General features: G+C 47.0%; 1 protein-coding gene across 1 annotated transcript; it reads left to right on the top strand.

Moving 5' to 3' along the window:
- Positions 1 to 771: 771 nt before the first annotated feature.
- LOC148838478 (CTD nuclear envelope phosphatase 1A) lies at positions 772 to 17,532 on the top strand. Its single transcript, XM_088912179.1, has 8 exons — positions 772 to 1,346; positions 9,506 to 9,572; positions 9,722 to 9,840; positions 11,836 to 11,907; positions 12,427 to 12,543; positions 13,055 to 13,166; positions 14,465 to 14,549; positions 15,316 to 17,532. The coding sequence occupies exons 1-8, from the start codon at positions 1,242 to 1,244 to the stop codon at positions 15,374 to 15,376; spliced, it is 738 nt and encodes a 245-aa protein (XP_088768305.1). The 5' UTR covers positions 772 to 1,241; the 3' UTR covers positions 15,377 to 17,532.
- Positions 17,533 to 17,750: the final 218 nt, after the last annotated feature.

The raw sequence follows: 17,750 nt of genomic DNA, 5'->3' as shown, positions 1-17,750 counted from the left end.
TGGTGTGTGGGGAGAGTACTGGTGCACTATGGCTGCCATCACATCATCCAGGTGGGGCTGCACACTGGTGGTGGTGGAGGGGATCCCCATTTCCTGTAAAGCGCTTTGAGTGGAGTGTGCAGAAAAGCGCTATATAAGTGTAGGGGGTTATTATTATTATTGTTGTTTTCTTTGGAAGTTGAGTATGAGTTAATCTTTTTTAATTTTATTATGAGTATGAAGCTTTCAGAAAAAGCAGTAACTTGAACACACGGGATTTCTGGAAAGCGCTGAATGAATAGTGCTGAGGCCTACATCCCTCGTTCAGTCGGTTAGTGACAGCGTGTCTCTTCCTTTAGAAGAAAGTCGTTTCTATTTTTGAGCAAGACTTGTGCGCGCTGTCTGGAACTGAAAGCGCGTCCCCGATTGCCATGGGGCGTGCGCAGGCGCGTCTGTGGAGCGCAGATACCAGCATCTGCGCAACTGTGCGTTCTTCAAAGGAACTGCCAGACACCACGCCAGCTATTTCGGCGCAGGCCGGTGCAGTTGATCCCAGCGCTGCTTTCATGGCTGCTGTGTTATATACTGGTATTGCACTAGCATGCATTAAGTACTTGAATCGCCTTCGACGCAAATACAATAATCAGAGCCGTTCTCTTCTGTAGAGCACAACGCGTCTTTGGAAGGGGGTGTGCAGAGGAGCTGCGTGTGACGTCAGGCAGCAGGCAACCCTGCCGCTAACCCTTCTGCCACGAGAACGCGATGAATGTGGGAGCTTTCGGCGGAAGTGACGTCTCGGCGGCCATGGCGGCTCTCAGTTCGGTTCCGGATTCGCTGTGAAGTGGAGAAGCGGTTTTGACTGCTGGACTGGACTTATGTATGGTGTTTTTTTTTTGGAAGGAGTGGAACAACAGCAACAACATTATCATTCCTAAAAGATTCTCGGAACTTTTGGGGGGAATTTGTTGCGGTCTCGGAGCCTACTTGGTCGTTGGTCCTGTGTGCTCTTTTTTTTTTGTACTTCATTTTTTAAAGTGAAAGGAGCGCTGGTTCGCCTTCAACCAAACACATACTTGTTTTACCCCCACCCCCCCCACCCCACCAACCCGCCCGGGAGCGGGTTCGGTTCGGTACCGGCTTCGCCTCCCCCCCCCCCCGCCACCTCCGCCTTTGTCAGTGAGCCGGCTGCGAGGTGGTCGCGTCGGAACCCTTTCCTGGCGCCTGATTGTGGTGTTAGATCCTGCGGCCCCGAGTCTATCGACATGTTCAAGACCCGACAGTGCCTGCTCGGGATCCGGACTTTCCTTGGGGTCACCTCCCGGATCTGGGGATTGATCCTCTATATTCTCAGGAAACACCTTCGCACAGTGAGTAGCAAATTCTGCATGTATCTACCTACATGGGGGGCATTAAATTAGCTTCTGTCTTCTTTCTCTAAGTCAAATTAGCTGTCAAGCGAAGTGCGGGGCTGCACCACAAATTAGAAACGCGCACACCGTGCTGAGTGTGAACCGTATGTTATGTGCGCACACACACCTTGGAGACCCGATGCTTATTAAAAACGCACCGGTTAGTTAGTAACTTGTGAACTACACGGTTTGTGCAGCTGCGAGGAACCTGCACGATTTCCAACGTGTGATCTCTTACTTCTGTGGAAAGTAATCGTGTTGTGTTTTTTTTTTAATGTCCTCCTCTCACCTACCCCGGGAGAGCTATCGACGTAAAGTCTATTGCTGCTCAACGATGTGTTCAGCTCCGGTAGCAAACCCTCATGAACTCGAGCCTGGGCTCTTAAGCTGCGGTGCTGCCATTGCTCGATCCGAGGGTTGCCCAAGCCCAGCTCGTTGGAATGGGAGCACTGGGCGGAGAGAGCGTGCAAGTTGAGTTTGCGGGGCAGTGCCGCCCCCTCCCACCGCGCTTTGTGTCATTATCGGGATCTGTGGAAACAAAAAAAAAAACAACGCAAAAAATAGTTGCAGTTGGTCATTTCCTAGGTGCATTAGTTACCCGGGGATGATAGCCTCGCTTCCCTCTTTCGGATTGCGGTATTCTTTCAAAACAGTGTGAAAAATAATTTAACAACGTGGGTAAGGTCCACGTTTCTAGCTTGCCTGCTCCAGAGGCCGGTGTCTGTACCACAAGCGATCTCGGGTTCTGGTCAGCCATATCCTGACAGGTGCTTTTCCTGGGACCAGGAGTGAGAGAGGGCGCCGAGGAGCTGTTCAGTTTGTTGAGAAGTACGTGATTCTGTGGGGCTATGCCGTGTACGTGTGTAGGCACTCGCATCCGAACTGCGAAATGTGGTTTGGGCAGTCTTGATCTTGATCTGGGAGCCCGAACTTCCTTGCAAAGGAGCTAATTTTGTTCCCTGCAGTTTTTTTAAGATGTTTATCTGCACTTCCCCATCAGAGGGCAGAGACTGAGAATGAGGCAGCCTAATCAATTATTTGCAAAGTCCCTCTTTAATTTGGATTTTACATAGATTTCAGAGGTGCATGTGGTTGCACACATTTTGAGTAGTGGTTTCGGGTCAGTTATGTGTGCGTTATAGTCAGAAACGTCAAGCGTTATGGAACAGACATTGCTGCTCCAAAAGAGGTGCATAGATAAGTAACCAGACGCATTCTGGCTCTTAAGGGAATGTCCAACACTGTCTACCTGAAGGAACCAAATCTTTTTAGTCTTTAACAGGAAAGATTTACGAGGGGACCCGATACAAGTATTCAAAATCCTCAAAGGCACTGATAAAGTCAAGCCAGTGAACTTGGACCTAACAGGGAAACACAAACCAGAGGACAGAAGTGGGATCTCTGAGGTATATTTAAAACTGAGAAAAGGAGGTGCTTCTTTACACAAAGGGTTAGATGGAGCTAGCTGCCCAGCCAGTTGTTGAAGCCATTACCCTGAATCAGTTTTACCCTGAATGGGAGCCTTCAGTTGGGAAGAGGCGCTTCTTTGCACAAAGAGCTGCAGGAGTGTGGCAGAAACTACCCAGCCACGTTGTTGAAGCCGATACCCTGGCTTCTTTCAGGAAACCGCAGTTTGAGATCCTGCAATCGATTAACTACTCGCAACCAAATGGGCCCGAGGGACAGTGGCCTCCTCTGAACTTGAAGCTTTCTTAGTGTGTTGAGGCGTGTGAAGGACTCTTTTCTCTCGTCGTATCCACACACATGGTTAGAATTACCATGCCTTGACAGGCATGTCATTTTCTTTCATCATCTGTATACTTCTTGTGGCCTCCCAGCCGACTCAGGAAGGGGAAAGTATCTTTAGAATCCAAGACCCAAGACCTTGGTCCTTGTCATGCTGGCATGTGGTTTGCAAGACAGAGAGACACAGAGAGAGAGAGACCCTTTTTGGAGACTGTCAGAAGTATCTGAGCAGTGGCAGAATAAATGTGTTCCCTTCAGACACAAGGCAAAAAAAAGGGTCACTCTTTTCATTCTGCTTGAGTGAAAGTCTCTCTGCCTGAAACGTTTCATCCATTTCTGTCCCCATTCAAGAAGGCAGATTGAACTCCTTAATTGTTATAAATGATTCTAAAATATCGAAAGCAGAAGTGTGGGGCCTCAGGCCAGCTGTAAGATCTGTCGATCAGGGAGCAGATCTTCTGTGAGAGGTTGAATTCACACACGGTTGGACTGCACAGGAGTGAAGAGAAGTGGTGAGTCCTGATCACCACTTTTTTTTTCTGCTATTGAAATCAGAAGTGCTCAGCAGCTTCATATGCCCTGAAGGGTCTTACCTCATTTCCAAGCACAGTTGCTTAATTGGCCTAATTAGTTAATCAATCTGGGGAAAAAAGAAGAGGCAGAAACTCCCTTTTGCCTTCTCAGTCATCTTTTAAAAACCTTGAAAAAAGTGTTCCATATGTCAACTTTAGTAGATGAGCAAAGAACAGCAAACTTAACTGAGAAACTAAGAAGAGATCATTTAAGGTGCTCATGGACTATCAGGGTCTGTGCTTAACTAGGAAGTAATAGAGGCTCGGGCTTCTTCTATTCGTAGTCTTGTTTTTGTGGTTTATAAACGGCTCTCTCCGCTCACCTCTTGCTCTTTCTGTCATCTGCTGTGAGATTTGATTTGGATCCCATCTTTTGTGATGGGTTCCAAATGTGCAGCTTGTAGAAACACGTTGAAATGGCACAATTTAAAACACTGATCCAGTGTTACCTGAATTGAAGGTGTTGGAGAAATCCATAGGACAGGCACTGTAAATGTAACTTGAATTTCTATGGTAACAGTAACTTCTGTGCTCGTTCTGTCCTGGGTTGTGTTGGCAAGCTTTTCCTTACTAACTGAGGATGGTGCTGCAGAGCTGGGAGGTCAAAAGTGTGGGGGGATAAGTCTTCTATTCTCCGACTTAAAGCCAGTACGTCCCCAAGGCCGTTCCCAGGAAACGCAGTGTTACATGAGTTTGGTTCCACTACAGATCTGTGACTTCATTGAGTATGTTTAGCTTTTTTAAGAGCTTAAAACTAATACCAAAAGATGTGCCCCTGAGGTTAATTTTTCTTAGGTCAATCTTTGCCGCCACGCAGAGAATATCCTGTGGTGAATCACGTTTTGTTTGAAGGCTGTCATGATAAATCCTGATCACAGCGCGGTGGAGAAATGAGTCATGTTCACCTGTAAACTCCTGGACGGGATTGTCATTGCAGTCAGTAAAGATTCTGAAACGTAGAGAGCAGGGAGCACACTGCCCAGTGTCAGAGCAAGGCAAGACCATAAGAACAAATAAGAAAGAGACCTTTTTGGCCCAGATCTTACCCAGCGGGTTCTTGAAAAAAAAACAAGGTACTGGCTTCACAGACAGGGTATCTTGTTCCATACTCCAACCGCTCTTCGTGTAAATAAGCGCCTTTCCGTCTCGGTGACATATAGACTACCACATAGTTTCCATTTTCGCCCTCTGGTTCTTGTTGCACTGTCGAGTCTGAAGAGATCCACTGAGTCGACTTTGTCAGTGCCCCGGAGGATTTTGAATACTTGCGTCAGGTCTCCTTGTAATCGGCTCTGTTCAGGACTAAAAATGTTCAGTTCTTTCAGCCTGTCAGCGTTGGACATTCTCTTGAGCCCTGGTATGCACCTGATTGCTCTTCCTTGGACTGATTCCAGCGCAGCAGGATCTTATAGAAAAGATGGTCCCAATAATCTCCGAGCTCACAGACTTACTGGGCACAAAGAGGGGGTTGTTCCCTCTCAGTCCATAAGTGCCTGCATGAGAGACTTTTTACAGGTCTCTCCTTTGTTTTTTTGCTTGCTAAAATGAAGGAGAAGTAATGTGCAATGGTGATGACTTCCTTGAAAAAAGTATGTTTTTCTCTACGGAATTAAGTCAAAGACTCCCCACCACACAGCTTCCTGCATAACATACTTTATGTATGTACTATTCAATGTAAGAAATCTAAATTCCATTGTTCTGAGTGCAAAATACAGTTAATAGCTTAAGTTACCAGTGTGGCAACAGTGCTTCTGCGAGAGTGCCAAACAGGTATGTCTGGTAGGAAAACAATTATGTTATTACTTGTTACTCAAGTTACTGCTCCGGGAACAATGTCGATTCATCTTTTAAATCGGGGTGTTTTCTGACTGTGTAGTGTGATGGTGCTTGTATTTAAAAAAATCCCTCCCTGTGATTAAACCCAGAGAGGACTGGTTCAGAAGGATCTGGTTAAGGAAAGCATCCTTTCCTTAGAGAATTTTTAACTTTGAGAATAGTTAACCGTGTTCTTTAATATCAAGAGCTCTTTTAATGCAGGCCGTGTCCGACTGCAGCTTCCCGATGAAGATAAGAGTTTGGGTTTCTCTGAGAGCTAATTGGTCTTATAACCTCTTCCAGTTGTTTTCTGGTAGAAAACCACTTGAAAATTCAGCAGTTTTATTTTTGCATGCTACACCCCGTGACCAAATTATGTTCACCTTTCCCAACTTTAGCCATGTAATATCTAAGACCAGCGGCCATGGCTACAGGGATGGGAGACACCAGTGGCGTAGCCATGGCTACAGGGATGGGAGACACCAGTGGCGTAGCCATGGCTACAGGGATGGGAGACACCAGTGGCGTAGCTTCAGGGATAGCTGAACTTTAGCTGCTTTTAGGAAATGGGCCTGATGGGCAGGATAGCCTCCTAATTTTTAAATGTTATGTTTTTATGCCCCCTGTTTCTGTGCAGTTGCCTCCCTGGCTCTATTTAAATACATCAGGAGTCAGGGCACGGTCAGGCGGGTTTACTGTTGTGAGAGAACAGAAAGCACAAGTATCTACTTCTATAGCAATAGTCACTTATGCTTTAGCAACATCCTCTTAAAGATGTGATAGAAATTGCTGATCCCTGTAGCCATGGCCCCTGGTGTCTCCCATCCCTGTAGCCATGGCCCCTGGTGTCTCCCATCCGCTGGTCTTTGATATTACATGGCTTAAGTTGGGAAAGGTGAACATAATTTGGTCACGGGGTGTAGCATGCAAAAATAAAACTGCTGAATTTTCAAGTGGTTTTACAAACACGTAGTGATTCTTAAGGTGAAGTGAAAAAAACAGATCAGTAATGGTAGGCAGGCAGTAATGTTCAAAACTTTCAAAGTGTTGAAATCCAAGTATTTTTTTTAACTCTCAGGTCGCAATTGAGATGTTCACTGCTGAATCATTAGGCAGCACAAAGCCAATACACTTCCTCATTGTACTTCCCCACCTTCTTGTCCAAGTTCATTCTCAGCTGAAGATGTTGCGTAACACGTTAAATCCACATTTTTGGCTTTCACACTTTTTAGCTTCGCAAGGTACAATTTGGGATCCATTTGCCAGCACTCTTCAGGTGTGTTCCTGAGTGACGCATACAGCCCCAGTCTTCATTTCTTTATTAAGACTTGTTACAGAGGGTCTGTAGGGCTTGCTTGGAGTGATGGAAACCTGCTCTGTGGGATTTGGAAGCTTGTGACCTAGGCAGTTAAACAAGCCAGGATCCCGAGATGCAGGAGTGTGCGTGCAGAGTACTGATCTCTATACTGTTCGAGTGTTCACTCTTACTTCTGAAGATCTGCGATTGCGACCTGCGCTACTGTAACATTTCTGCAGCTTACTGTAGCCACATTGCACAGAATCCCTTGGGGAGTTGGGGATTTTCTATGCGTTGTGTGTAAGTAGCACCCTCTGTGAAACCTAGGTAGGTCATGATTCCCTTGTGTTTGACAATGTTCTCCCCCCAGGAGGTTCAGGTGCGGTGATGCGGACATTACCCATCTGAGTGACGAGCGGCAGACCTCGGCCTGTTGCCGCTTCTTGTCTCTCGTGTGTCTTCAGCACGGCTCCGATTGGCACTGAAAGGCAGCATGTGGGGGCTCCAACAGAGAGGATGCAGGGAAATGGGGGGGTGGGAGTCGGGGCCCGGACACTGGCTGGACTGAGGTGCCCGGCATCCGCCCGGAATGCGCCAGTGTGACAAGCAGGCGCTTCCAGCTGTTCCCCAGCGCCCTGTCTCGCCCCCCGGCTGACGCGCCTCGACAGCTGAAGCGGCCAGGAATAGCCGGGGCCTGGACACTTCCGCTGGCAGTGCCCCACCAGAGTTGAGGTGGGGGGCAGGGGAGAGGGCACCTCTCTCTCCCTGCCTTTGTCCGGCGATGCCTGGTCATTTCCAAAGCCAGTGAGAGCGCGCGAGAGAATGGGAGGCGGCTTTCTTGTAAAACGGATAGCCCTGGAGAGGCAGCTGGAGGGACGGCCGATGACAGTCTTGGATTACATAAGAGGGGCAGGGAGAGGTAACGGCATCGCATTACACGGCCTTGTGATTACCGCTATCAGATCTCTCTTGGTGGTTTCCGAACTTCACCTGCCTTCCCCTTTTCACCGGCGCATTCTCCGATCTGTGCCAAAGCAGACGCTAGAGGATTTTCTTCCTCTGTGGGACACCTCCTTCTGTTTTGTCTGGCAGGATCGGTTGTCAATTTTACTTACTGAAAATGGCAGATAAACAAAAGCTTTTAACTCTTGGTGGCTGGAGGAACAGAAGTGAATTCCTTGGCTGTGCGTCGGTCCCAGGGTTGTCTGAAAAGCACTGGGTGAAAGAGCACCCTGACAGTAGGGCTTTTAAGAAGGTAATTTTGCTGGATTAGTCAGGGTGGGTGAGGGAAATGGCAGTTGTAGTAAAAAACTGAGATTGTGTGGTGCTTGACATAAGCACTTTCACCACAGAGCGGTAAAAGAATGATGGCAATCTAAGAAGTGTTCTGCTTTAAAAGAAAACCGTCAGTGCCAGGGGCAGCCACGTCTTGTCCATTCTTGGATAGAACCACTTTGCAGGCTTCAGAGATGGGTTAGTGAGGCAGCTGCACTGGCAGGAAGTATAATCGGAACAGGGAGACCTAGCAGAGATCAGGAGAGCCAGGGCTGGACAGGAATGTGACTGGGATCCCTGAAGGAGTGCGTGCTGGACAGCTGTGTTCCACAGCCGCTCTTCTGTCAATCCCCGCTACTGGCCCGGATCGTCTCTCTCGCACACCAGCACCCCCCCCCAGGCTCCCCCTCCCTCCTCCCCGGTACAAGATTTAATTGCAACCGGCTCTGGTTGTTGGGTCAGGAGGAAATGCGGACTGGGGGTTGCGTTTGAAGTCCCCACTGCCGTTAAAAGCAAGAGAATTTGCTTTTTTGAGTCGAGACTTTTTTTTTTGCCCCCCTTACAAGGCTCCCAAGGGGCTCTGCTGTGGTTGGGTTCAGCTGGCACTGCGGTCCTCGGCCAGCCAGCAGGAGGACTCCCCGGGCTGCCTTGCCAGACGCTGAATGTGCCAGACGTTGCCGGTGTTGGCATGGCTGGGGGTCGGCCGGATTTCCCCGGATTTGCCAACAGGCACTCGAGGCTTGCCGACTGCTCCAGGCCTGGCAGTGACATCGGCAAGAAACGCGGTTCCGGTTCCAGGAGAGTGGCAGGCGTACGGAAGCCGGGAGTCACAGGCGGCTGGCTTAATCGATTAACAACCCACAGTTTCCAAAATCGTCTGGACGTTAATTACTCCCCATCCGACTGTCGATTTTCTTTCGTCTGTTTACAGAGTGTTCTCATTCCTAAAATGTCTCCCTTTGGGAAATTGGAGAGGCATGTGCAAAAATCTGCATCGAGTGGAACCTGTGTTTATGTGCCGTCTCGTGGCATGAACTGTTTAAAAGTATATTTCCAAACAGGCAGTCCCTCTGGGCTCTTCAGGGCTCCGGAGACATCAGGCATCATGTGGCAATAGTAGTTCAAGTAGGTAGCTTAGTCAGCATACGTAGGCTGCAAAGGAGCAAGTAAAGGTTTATTCCATGCTGAAAAGAACAAAGAGAGAACGTTTCGGCCATGGAGTGTGTCACACCCGTAGAAGGCTCCACAGCCGAACCGTTGTGTTTCTTGTCTTCTCTTTTCAGCACGGAACGTTTATGTGCTCCTTTGCATCATATGGCCATAGTTGACTCCTTGGGTCTGCCGGAGTTGTGGTGCAACAGCGCCACCTGGCCGCCACTGTTTGTAACTGGTTCCTCCTCTTCTCTTTGCAGATAATCCAGTACCAGACTGTGCGTTATGACACGTTACCTCTCTCCCCCATCTCCAGAAACAGATTGAGTAAGTATAACTCTACATCTCCACAGGTTGGATGTCGGCGTGATGTGTCAGAAGCTCAGATTTGCCAACCTGCACCCCCCACCCCGCTCTGCCTTTGCGTGCCGAGCCTGGCTCCTGGCCTGAATACGCGTGTGTGTGTTCTTGCGCAGACGCAGTGAAGAGGAAGATCCTGGTGCTAGACCTGGACGAGACGCTCATCCACTCGCACCACGACGGCGTCCTGCGGCCCACAGTGCGGCCTGGCACGCCGCCTGACTTCATCCTGAAGGTGAGCGGCGTCCCCCTAGCCTGTCTGGTGGTCCCCAGTCTCTGGAGTGAGCCAGGGGGCTGTGCAGGCTGGCGCTTACACGCAGTAGAAATACCTAACGATTTACTGGGTTCTATAGGTTTTCTGATCAGTTTAAAGCAGGGAGGATGTGCTTTGACTGAAACAGTGGTGGCATTATGCACTGAAATATTTCAACCGGCAGGGGAATGGAAAAAAAATCCATCTGCTGTACGGCATGTAATATTCTGGGCTTTTTAGATTGCAGCCTTGATCAGCGATTAGGCTAATGTAAGTTAGGCATTTATATCCGTGCAGCTAGCTGCCCGTTCGCTCTTTGTGCTGCTCTGTCCTGGTGGCTGCGCGGACGGTCACGTCAGGCCCAGCTCCTCAGCCGAGGAGATGCCGTGCGGACTGGGGGGAGGGGAGCCTGCAGCAGTTTTAACGCTGGGAGCCCCACGACGCCCTGCGAATGGAGCGCGGCCTGTGACCTGGACCTGGTTCATGCTGGGGACGCTCTAGGAAAGTCACTCGGGGTCTCCTGCAGCACCATTGTCAACCAGCTCTTAAAGCATTGGACAGGATTACACATTTGCACCAACCTCGTCCCAAGAGCTGGGTTTCAGAGCTCCGCTCTTTGAGGTCTGCTATTGCAGTTAACAGGCGTTTTGTATTTTAGACAGTATCCTGTTTGTCTTGTGTCAGAGATTTCCCATCTGCCTGCACAGCATTCATCAGTCACCTATTAAGGACTGTTGAATTTGTCATAGAAAGCAAAAAAGCCCTGTTTGATCAGAGTTCTGTTTGCTGAATGTCTTGGCTGCTGTAAGCCAGCAGCCCTGTGTTTCTGAAAGCCAAGAGTGCCAACTGCAGAAAAAAACCTGCAAAAAAACTAGTCCTTTGTGTAATTGAAAGATCAATTAATATTAATAATGAACTAATCTGTTCCAACACAAGTCAAGGAGTAATAAGGAGTCACTTGGGAAGGATTCCTGAAAATTAGGCTTATTCCTTTATTACACTTGTTCCCAATCTGGGTCCTGAAGGACCACGGACCTGCTGGTTTTCATTCCAGCCTAGGTTGATTACCCAGTTAAAGTCTTAATTGAACTAGCAAGATGCTTGAATAGAATATTAAGTTAATTTCCAGGACCAGGATTGGGAACCTGAAAATCACTGACTGACCTGTCATGACTCCTTGTCTATCCCTGTGATATAATGGCAACCTTTATATGTTTAGTGGTTCAAAAAGATAGCAAACAGGTAAGAGTGCAATGAATGGAAGATATTTGCTCAGGGATGTGCTTAGCATATCTCATCTTAGCATATCTCAGTTTTAAAGTTTGGTTTAATAAGTTTTCAAATAGCGTCTGCCAAAGCGTTTTTGCCCGAATCTGGTACTTTGTTAAAAAAATCACAACTCAAGCAAGGAGTCTGCTCTAACAGTTCTGCAGCTGGAATATGGCAGTGATGAGGTTTTCCTCTAGGACTGTGATGAGTAAAGGGCACCTACCTATTCACTGAACACTTCAGAAATGTTTTAGACGAAAGGTGAAAATGTTATAGCGTGTGGAAGTGATGTTACTAACTTGATAATTGAAATTGAGATTGGAGTCGGCTTTGCTGAAGAAGCAATTACATAAGAAACCAGGGCTGGTGATTTGCTCAGCTTCTTTGCGGGAGTGGAGGCGATGTGGGTGGCATCAGTAGAGAGCAAGCTGTGCCCCTTCTGAAAGCCCATCTACGATGGCGGAAGGCGAAAAGGTCTGTTGCTTCACTCTTTCGGCTCTCCCAAGGTTTCTAAATAGCATGCGTTTAAAAAAGGACATTGTTGCAGTGGCGTTGTTTGCAGGAACGTTGTTCTCTTTTGTACCAGTGGTTCTTGCAATAGCGGAGTAGGTGCCTTGTGGGTCAGTGAGGATGAACGCCACACTGAGGTCTTTTTTTTTTTGCGATGTTAAGGCTCTGGTTGTCTCTCTCTTCTCTCTGCCCACCTAGGTGGTAATAGACAAACACCCCGTCAGGTTCTTTGTACATAAAAGGCCGCATGTCGACTTCTTTCTGGAAGTGGTGAGTGAGACTTCTGTCTTGTTTGATTTCCTCATTTCAGGTGAGATGTGAGTTGGAGCTGCTGCGCTGGCCCATGGATTGTGTCTCTGTGCAGATCTGGCTGCAGCTCCTCTCAGCCCTGTTCTAATCCACAGCTGAATGATTTGATCATTTTGTTTAGGAACATAAGAATGATTACAAACGAGAGGAGGCCACTGTGCCCCTCTGGCCCGTTTGGTAATGAGTTGTTAATTGATCCAGTGATCCCATCCAGCTGGCTTCCCGAAATAAGCCAGGGTATCAATGTCAACAAAATGGCTGGGTAGCTTGTTCTGTACCACCACCCTACTGTAAAAGTAAAGAAGTGCCTACTGCCCTTAATCTAATTAAGTCATTAGTGTGATTGAGAGATCAATTAGCGTTAATCATGAACAAGTCGTTTGTGACAGATCAGGAGTCATTTGAGAACGGTTCCTGGAGGATCTCATCCAGGCTTTTCTTCAAAGCCGTTTCCTTATTCTCTCCCTCTCTTCATCTCAGGTCAGCCAGTGGTATGAGCTGGTAGTCTTCACAGCCAGTATGGAGATATATGGCTCAGCAGTGGCTGACAAACTAGACAACAACAGAGGAATCTTGAAACGGAGATACTACAGACAGGTGACTCCCTTCTCTGTCTGTCTTTTCTATCTTGTTTTTGAGTGTGGCATGTCTTTACTTACTTTACTTTATTGTCCCAGATGGGAAGTTTGCTTTTAAGGCAGGTAAAAATGTAACTCAATACACAACACTTTTAACACAACATGAACCCATTAACAGAAAAGAGACATGTTTGATGAGAAGAAAAATATATAAGTAAAGCAAGATTGACAGGCAATTGTCCAAATTAAGCAGGTTAATAGCTATGAGAATAAAACACGACTCCGTTCAAAAGCTCTTGAATCTAGGCAGTATAAATTCATGCCCTGATGGCAGGAGGGCAAATTCACTGTGCAAAAGGCGGTCGTGACAGTCTGTGATGATATTGGACTTCCGCACTGTTTGCTTGTCGGTGACTATTTGCGTCCAAGAGTGTGTACGACCCAGGCCTGCATTGCATTGTACAGGATTTTGGTAGTTTATCTCTCTGTACGCTAGATCTCACTGTCTCTCTCCCTCTCTCTCCCTGCAGCACTGTACGCTGGATCTAGGTAGTTACATTAAAGACTTGTCTGTGGTCCACAGCGACCTTTCCAGCATTGTCATCCTAGACAACTCCCCCGGGGCCTACCGCAGCCACCCAGGTGAGAGCGCACCCTCTTTCTCCCCGATTTCTCCCAGCCTCTCTGGGCTTTCCCACATTCTCTGGCCAAGACTAAAAAGATTGAGGTCTTTGAGCCTGTGGATGTAGTTGGACTTTCTTCTCTGGACTGATTCCAGAGTTTCTCTGTAATGTGGTAACTATTATTGTGCCTAAGGACTTACTAGTGAATTGCACAATTAGCACTAGTTGTTTGTCATTGCTTCCCCCATTGCCTAAAAGATAAAAGCGTAACATACGATAGATACCCTTTTAAAGCTCAGCGGTTCCCATCGAACATACATGTACAGTATGTAGTTTTTCTGCTACTTGCATGTAACACTATGTACAGTACCTATCTTTATTATAATAATAATAATAATAATAATAAGTCAGGTGGGGAGCTGCATCAGCATGTGTAGGCTGCAAAGGAGCAAGTAATAGGTTTATTCCCTGCTGAAAAAAAAGGAACAAAGAAAACACAACATTTTGGCTGTGGAGCCTTCCTCGGGTGTGAGCATGCTGACGCAGCTACCCACCCGAACTAATAATAATGATTATTGTTGTTGTTGTTATTATTATTATGATAAAATTGTATTGTATGTAGGGCCTTTAAAAGTGGCTTCTCAAAAGTGCTTTACAGTAGGAAAAAAAGTACACAATGAATGGAGACAGCAGGATTACAGAATTTCAATAAGGGTTTGGAATATAGTAAGAAAACAAAAGGAGCAGACATGGAACCACCTAAATAAAATCCCTTCTGAAGAATCAGGTTTTCAGTCTGGATTTGAGAGTGCTCAGTGAAGGTGACTCTCTGATATCCTTTATGGATAGAATTCCAGAACTTTGGGGCGCAGCAGATGAAGCTGCTAGGTGTTTTCCCAGTTTTAAACTTTGTCTCAATCTTTTGACAACTACAGTTTGCTGATCCTTCTGTTTTGGTATCATCCATGTACTACCTGCCTACACCAGAATCTAAAACCCTGTTCTAAATTAGGATCAGCATTAGTCCTGATGACTGATGACATCACTCCCAATTTTGACTACTTACCCTTTATCTGTACTCTCCATTTTCATCCATTATTCAGTTCTTTGTTCAAAGACAAGTTGAGCTTGTGCACTGCTGCCCGCACAAAAGAGAGGTGGCAAGGAGCAGAACTGGCTGCAGGGAGCTGTAACAGCATTATAGTAAAATCCACTGTAGGAGAGTGATGCTACTGTCCTACTGTCTCCGCTCTCCAATGATCGAGGTAATATTTGGTCCATTTTTCCATGCTAACCTGTGTCCGTTCTACCTTCCAGACAATGCAATTCCTATAAAATCATGGTTTAGCGACCCCAGCGACACAGCACTTCTGAACCTCTTACCAATGCTGGACGCGCTGAGGTAGGTAATTCCAGAGCCTGTCTTTGGTTGATCCATGTGTTCTGAGATCCAGCTTTGTGCCCATTGGAAAGGGTTCAGCCTGAGATCAGATCTTTCATTGGGCTCTTAAAGGGAAATTTAGTATTGATCTTAACTATCTGGGCCTGTGTCTTTGAAAGTATGCTTTTGTAGGCAGTGGGACCCATTAAAATTGTGTTTGAGGTTTAAACCATTACTACATAAATTACATGGAGATTTCAGTAAAAATCAACAAGAATGCACAGATGATCCAAGACAGAACATACTCCCATTTAAGGCCTGGATGTACTATATAGAAGGAAAAAAATAGTTCCTACAGTTCAATTTAAATTGGTCTGCAAATTTCTCCATTCATCCCAAACAGATTGTTTCAAAATATCTGGGATGAGGTTTGCAGTGCCATCCCATTGTATTTCCAAATGATAAAGAAACGTTTCTTTGCGTCACTTGGTGCCATTTCCTTTAGTTTTGTATCAGCGTTAGGTTTGACCTGCTAAACTGCCTATAAAGTTGAATTTGATCTGCTTGCCTGTGGATGATGCACTGGCACTGTTAATGTTTTCCAGCATTTTCAGCATCAGTGGTTTAATTTCTCCCTGCGCAGCAGAATGAAAACTGCAGACACTGGGAGGGGCGGACGGTGGTGGTGGTGGTGGGACGGGTTGTTGGAACAAATCTTGCACGCTAGGCATTCAGGTGCTGCTGCTCTTTCTGATCACTCCTCTCCCTCTGTGTCCCGGCGGAGCAGGTTCACTGCAGATGTCCGATCCGTCCTCAGTCGAAACCTACATCAGCACCGGCTCTGGTGATGGGTCGTCTCCCGCCTGGAGGGGTGGTCCCTCCTTGTTTCGTCTTGCCGGACCCTGCCTCTCAACGACCTCCTAGCGAACCCTTCATAGGACCCCCCCCTCCCCCACCAAGCACCGGGAGGGGAGAAGGCACACATGGAGGGGGGGCTCAGGAGGGGAGAGTGGGGGGTGGTGGGTGGTTTGACTCTGGAGGCCATTTTCTGACATTGAACCTCTGCCTTACAACTTGCTTCCCCTTGGGGCGTGTGTGTGTTGCGGGTATGTGTGACTGTATGTATGCCTGTCTGTTTTTTTTTTCCTCGAGCAGTTCTTTTTAAAGACGAAAGAAAGAAATCCGTGAAGCCAGCCTCCCTTGTTCCCCTCCTGCGTTCTCTCCATCACCCCCCCACTCCAGCGCCCCTGGTCGCTCTCAGCAGAGATCCCCTGTTCCTGTCTCCCACGCAGAAATGACAAGTTGCTGGACTCTTTCAAAAGCGACTAGCCTGGGCTATTGACTTTACAGGGGAGAGGGCAGGATACCGAGAATGTTTTTTTTTTCCTAACTGGATCACATTTGAGAAGAAATGGGAGATTTAGGGATGTCTGGGGGTGCCGGAGGCAGAGGTTGAGGGACAATAACGGTACAACACTTTTGAGGAGTCCAGTTGTATTTTGACTGGAAGGAAGGCGAGGCTGGGGAGCCCAGGAATGGAGGCAATGGGCCGGAACCACACAGGCCACAGTGGACAGATGGACAGATTGATGGCTTGTTGCCACCTCTGGGCGTGATCATATCCTTCGCGATTTCCTCCGCGCGTTCTTCTTCTCCTCCTCCTCCTCCTCTCCCTCCCTCCACATCTGATGCATTTGCTCGGCCAGCAGGGTACAGGGATCTGCAGAAAGAGGCGTCCAGAGGGAGAGAGCCGGAAACGGACAATGAAATGTTTTAACAGACGACGAAAGAGGATTGTCCTTTGCTGGTCTTGTTCAGTCCATCAAAGAAAGTCAGTCATTTTCTCCTGTTTTTTTTATTCCTGTTTTGTGCTGGGGGGAAAGGAGCAGAGGGGTACACTGCTAAAATAGCTACCCTACCAAGTCCCCCCCCCCCCCACCCCCTAGAGAATGGGCTTGTGCTCTCTTGCCCTGCATCTTGCAGAAGCCATAGCTCACTGGAGGCCCTTCATCTTTGATCTCAATTTTTGACTGGAACTTAAAGATTTTTTTTTTACCAAACCATTTGAGAAATCCTACGTAACCGCAGTGCCCCACCCTTCCCTCTTTTACTAGGGCTGACACCTGGCACCCAATTCCAGGAACCTATTCAACAGGAAATGAACTTCTAGTTACCCCTAATGCTATACCCTTGGTCCTTTATTTCTCATTAATTGCAATAAGGCAGCACTATAGCACTGTCATTTTTAGGAAATAAAATTAATGTGGATAATTTATCTTCATTTTTTTTATTGTGCTGTTAACCTAAATTTTATATTTGCCTGCTGATGACCATCGTGCAGCCTTTGTCTGCACGGCCCCCTGGTTCAGATCGGTTGATTGGCAGAAAGGAGTACTACATTGAATACTAGAGACCATAATAAGTTTCAGATGTTGCCATCTGGCTTGCAAAGAGAGCTTTAAAGGCGCCATAATCGGATTTTTTTCTCTTCAGGAGTGACAGCTTGTTGTGATGTGTTACAGCAATGCCTTGCAGCAATTAAGTGCAACAACATTGGTTTAAGCATAAGGTGTAAGTTGCTGTTGTCACCCTTGTTCAGGAACCCTGTCCCATTTGCAGGGGTTCTGGGGTTGGGTGACCATTTGTCAGTCCTGCTACCTCTTATCCCCAATACACACCTCAGATATGCCCCAGATTGTGCCAGTTGAACAGTTTAGTCTCGGCAGGCTACAGGGGTCATCTTTTATGGCTCAGTGCCCAGATCTCTACGTGTTACTAATAAAACACTCTTCGGTATCGCTGACATTTCTTAGGTGTGTTTTATTTTTATTAAACGGCAACAAATCCAGTGTTTAGTCAGCTAGAACGAGTGTGACCAATTTTGGTCCTCAGAGACTCCAACACTCTGGAACACAACAAGAAGAGCATTGTAATTCACCATTATATCTTTACAGACTTGTTGTGATCAATTAAAATAGGTTATTAAACTGCAGTTATTGGAAAATAATTCTGAATGCTCTTCAGCTCCTTAACTAATCATATATAATCATAGATGCCCAAGTGATCAGTTTTTTTATAATTTCTCATTGGCCCTTACCAATCATGGCCTCCTAATAATCCCCATCTATGAATTGGCTTCATTACTCTGCTCTCCTCCCCACTGTTAGCTGGTGTGTAGGGAGTGTTCTGGTGCACTGTGGCTGCCGTCACATCATCCAGTTG

Source organism: Atractosteus spatula, chromosome 3 (genome assembly GCF_055471065.1).
Source record: "Atractosteus spatula isolate fAtrSpa1 chromosome 3, fAtrSpa1.hap1, whole genome shotgun sequence".
NCBI classification, from domain to species: domain Eukaryota; kingdom Metazoa; phylum Chordata; class Actinopteri; order Semionotiformes; family Lepisosteidae; genus Atractosteus; species Atractosteus spatula.
The sequence above is the reverse complement of the archived record's forward strand: the minus strand, read 5'-3'. Positions and strand labels throughout refer to the sequence as shown.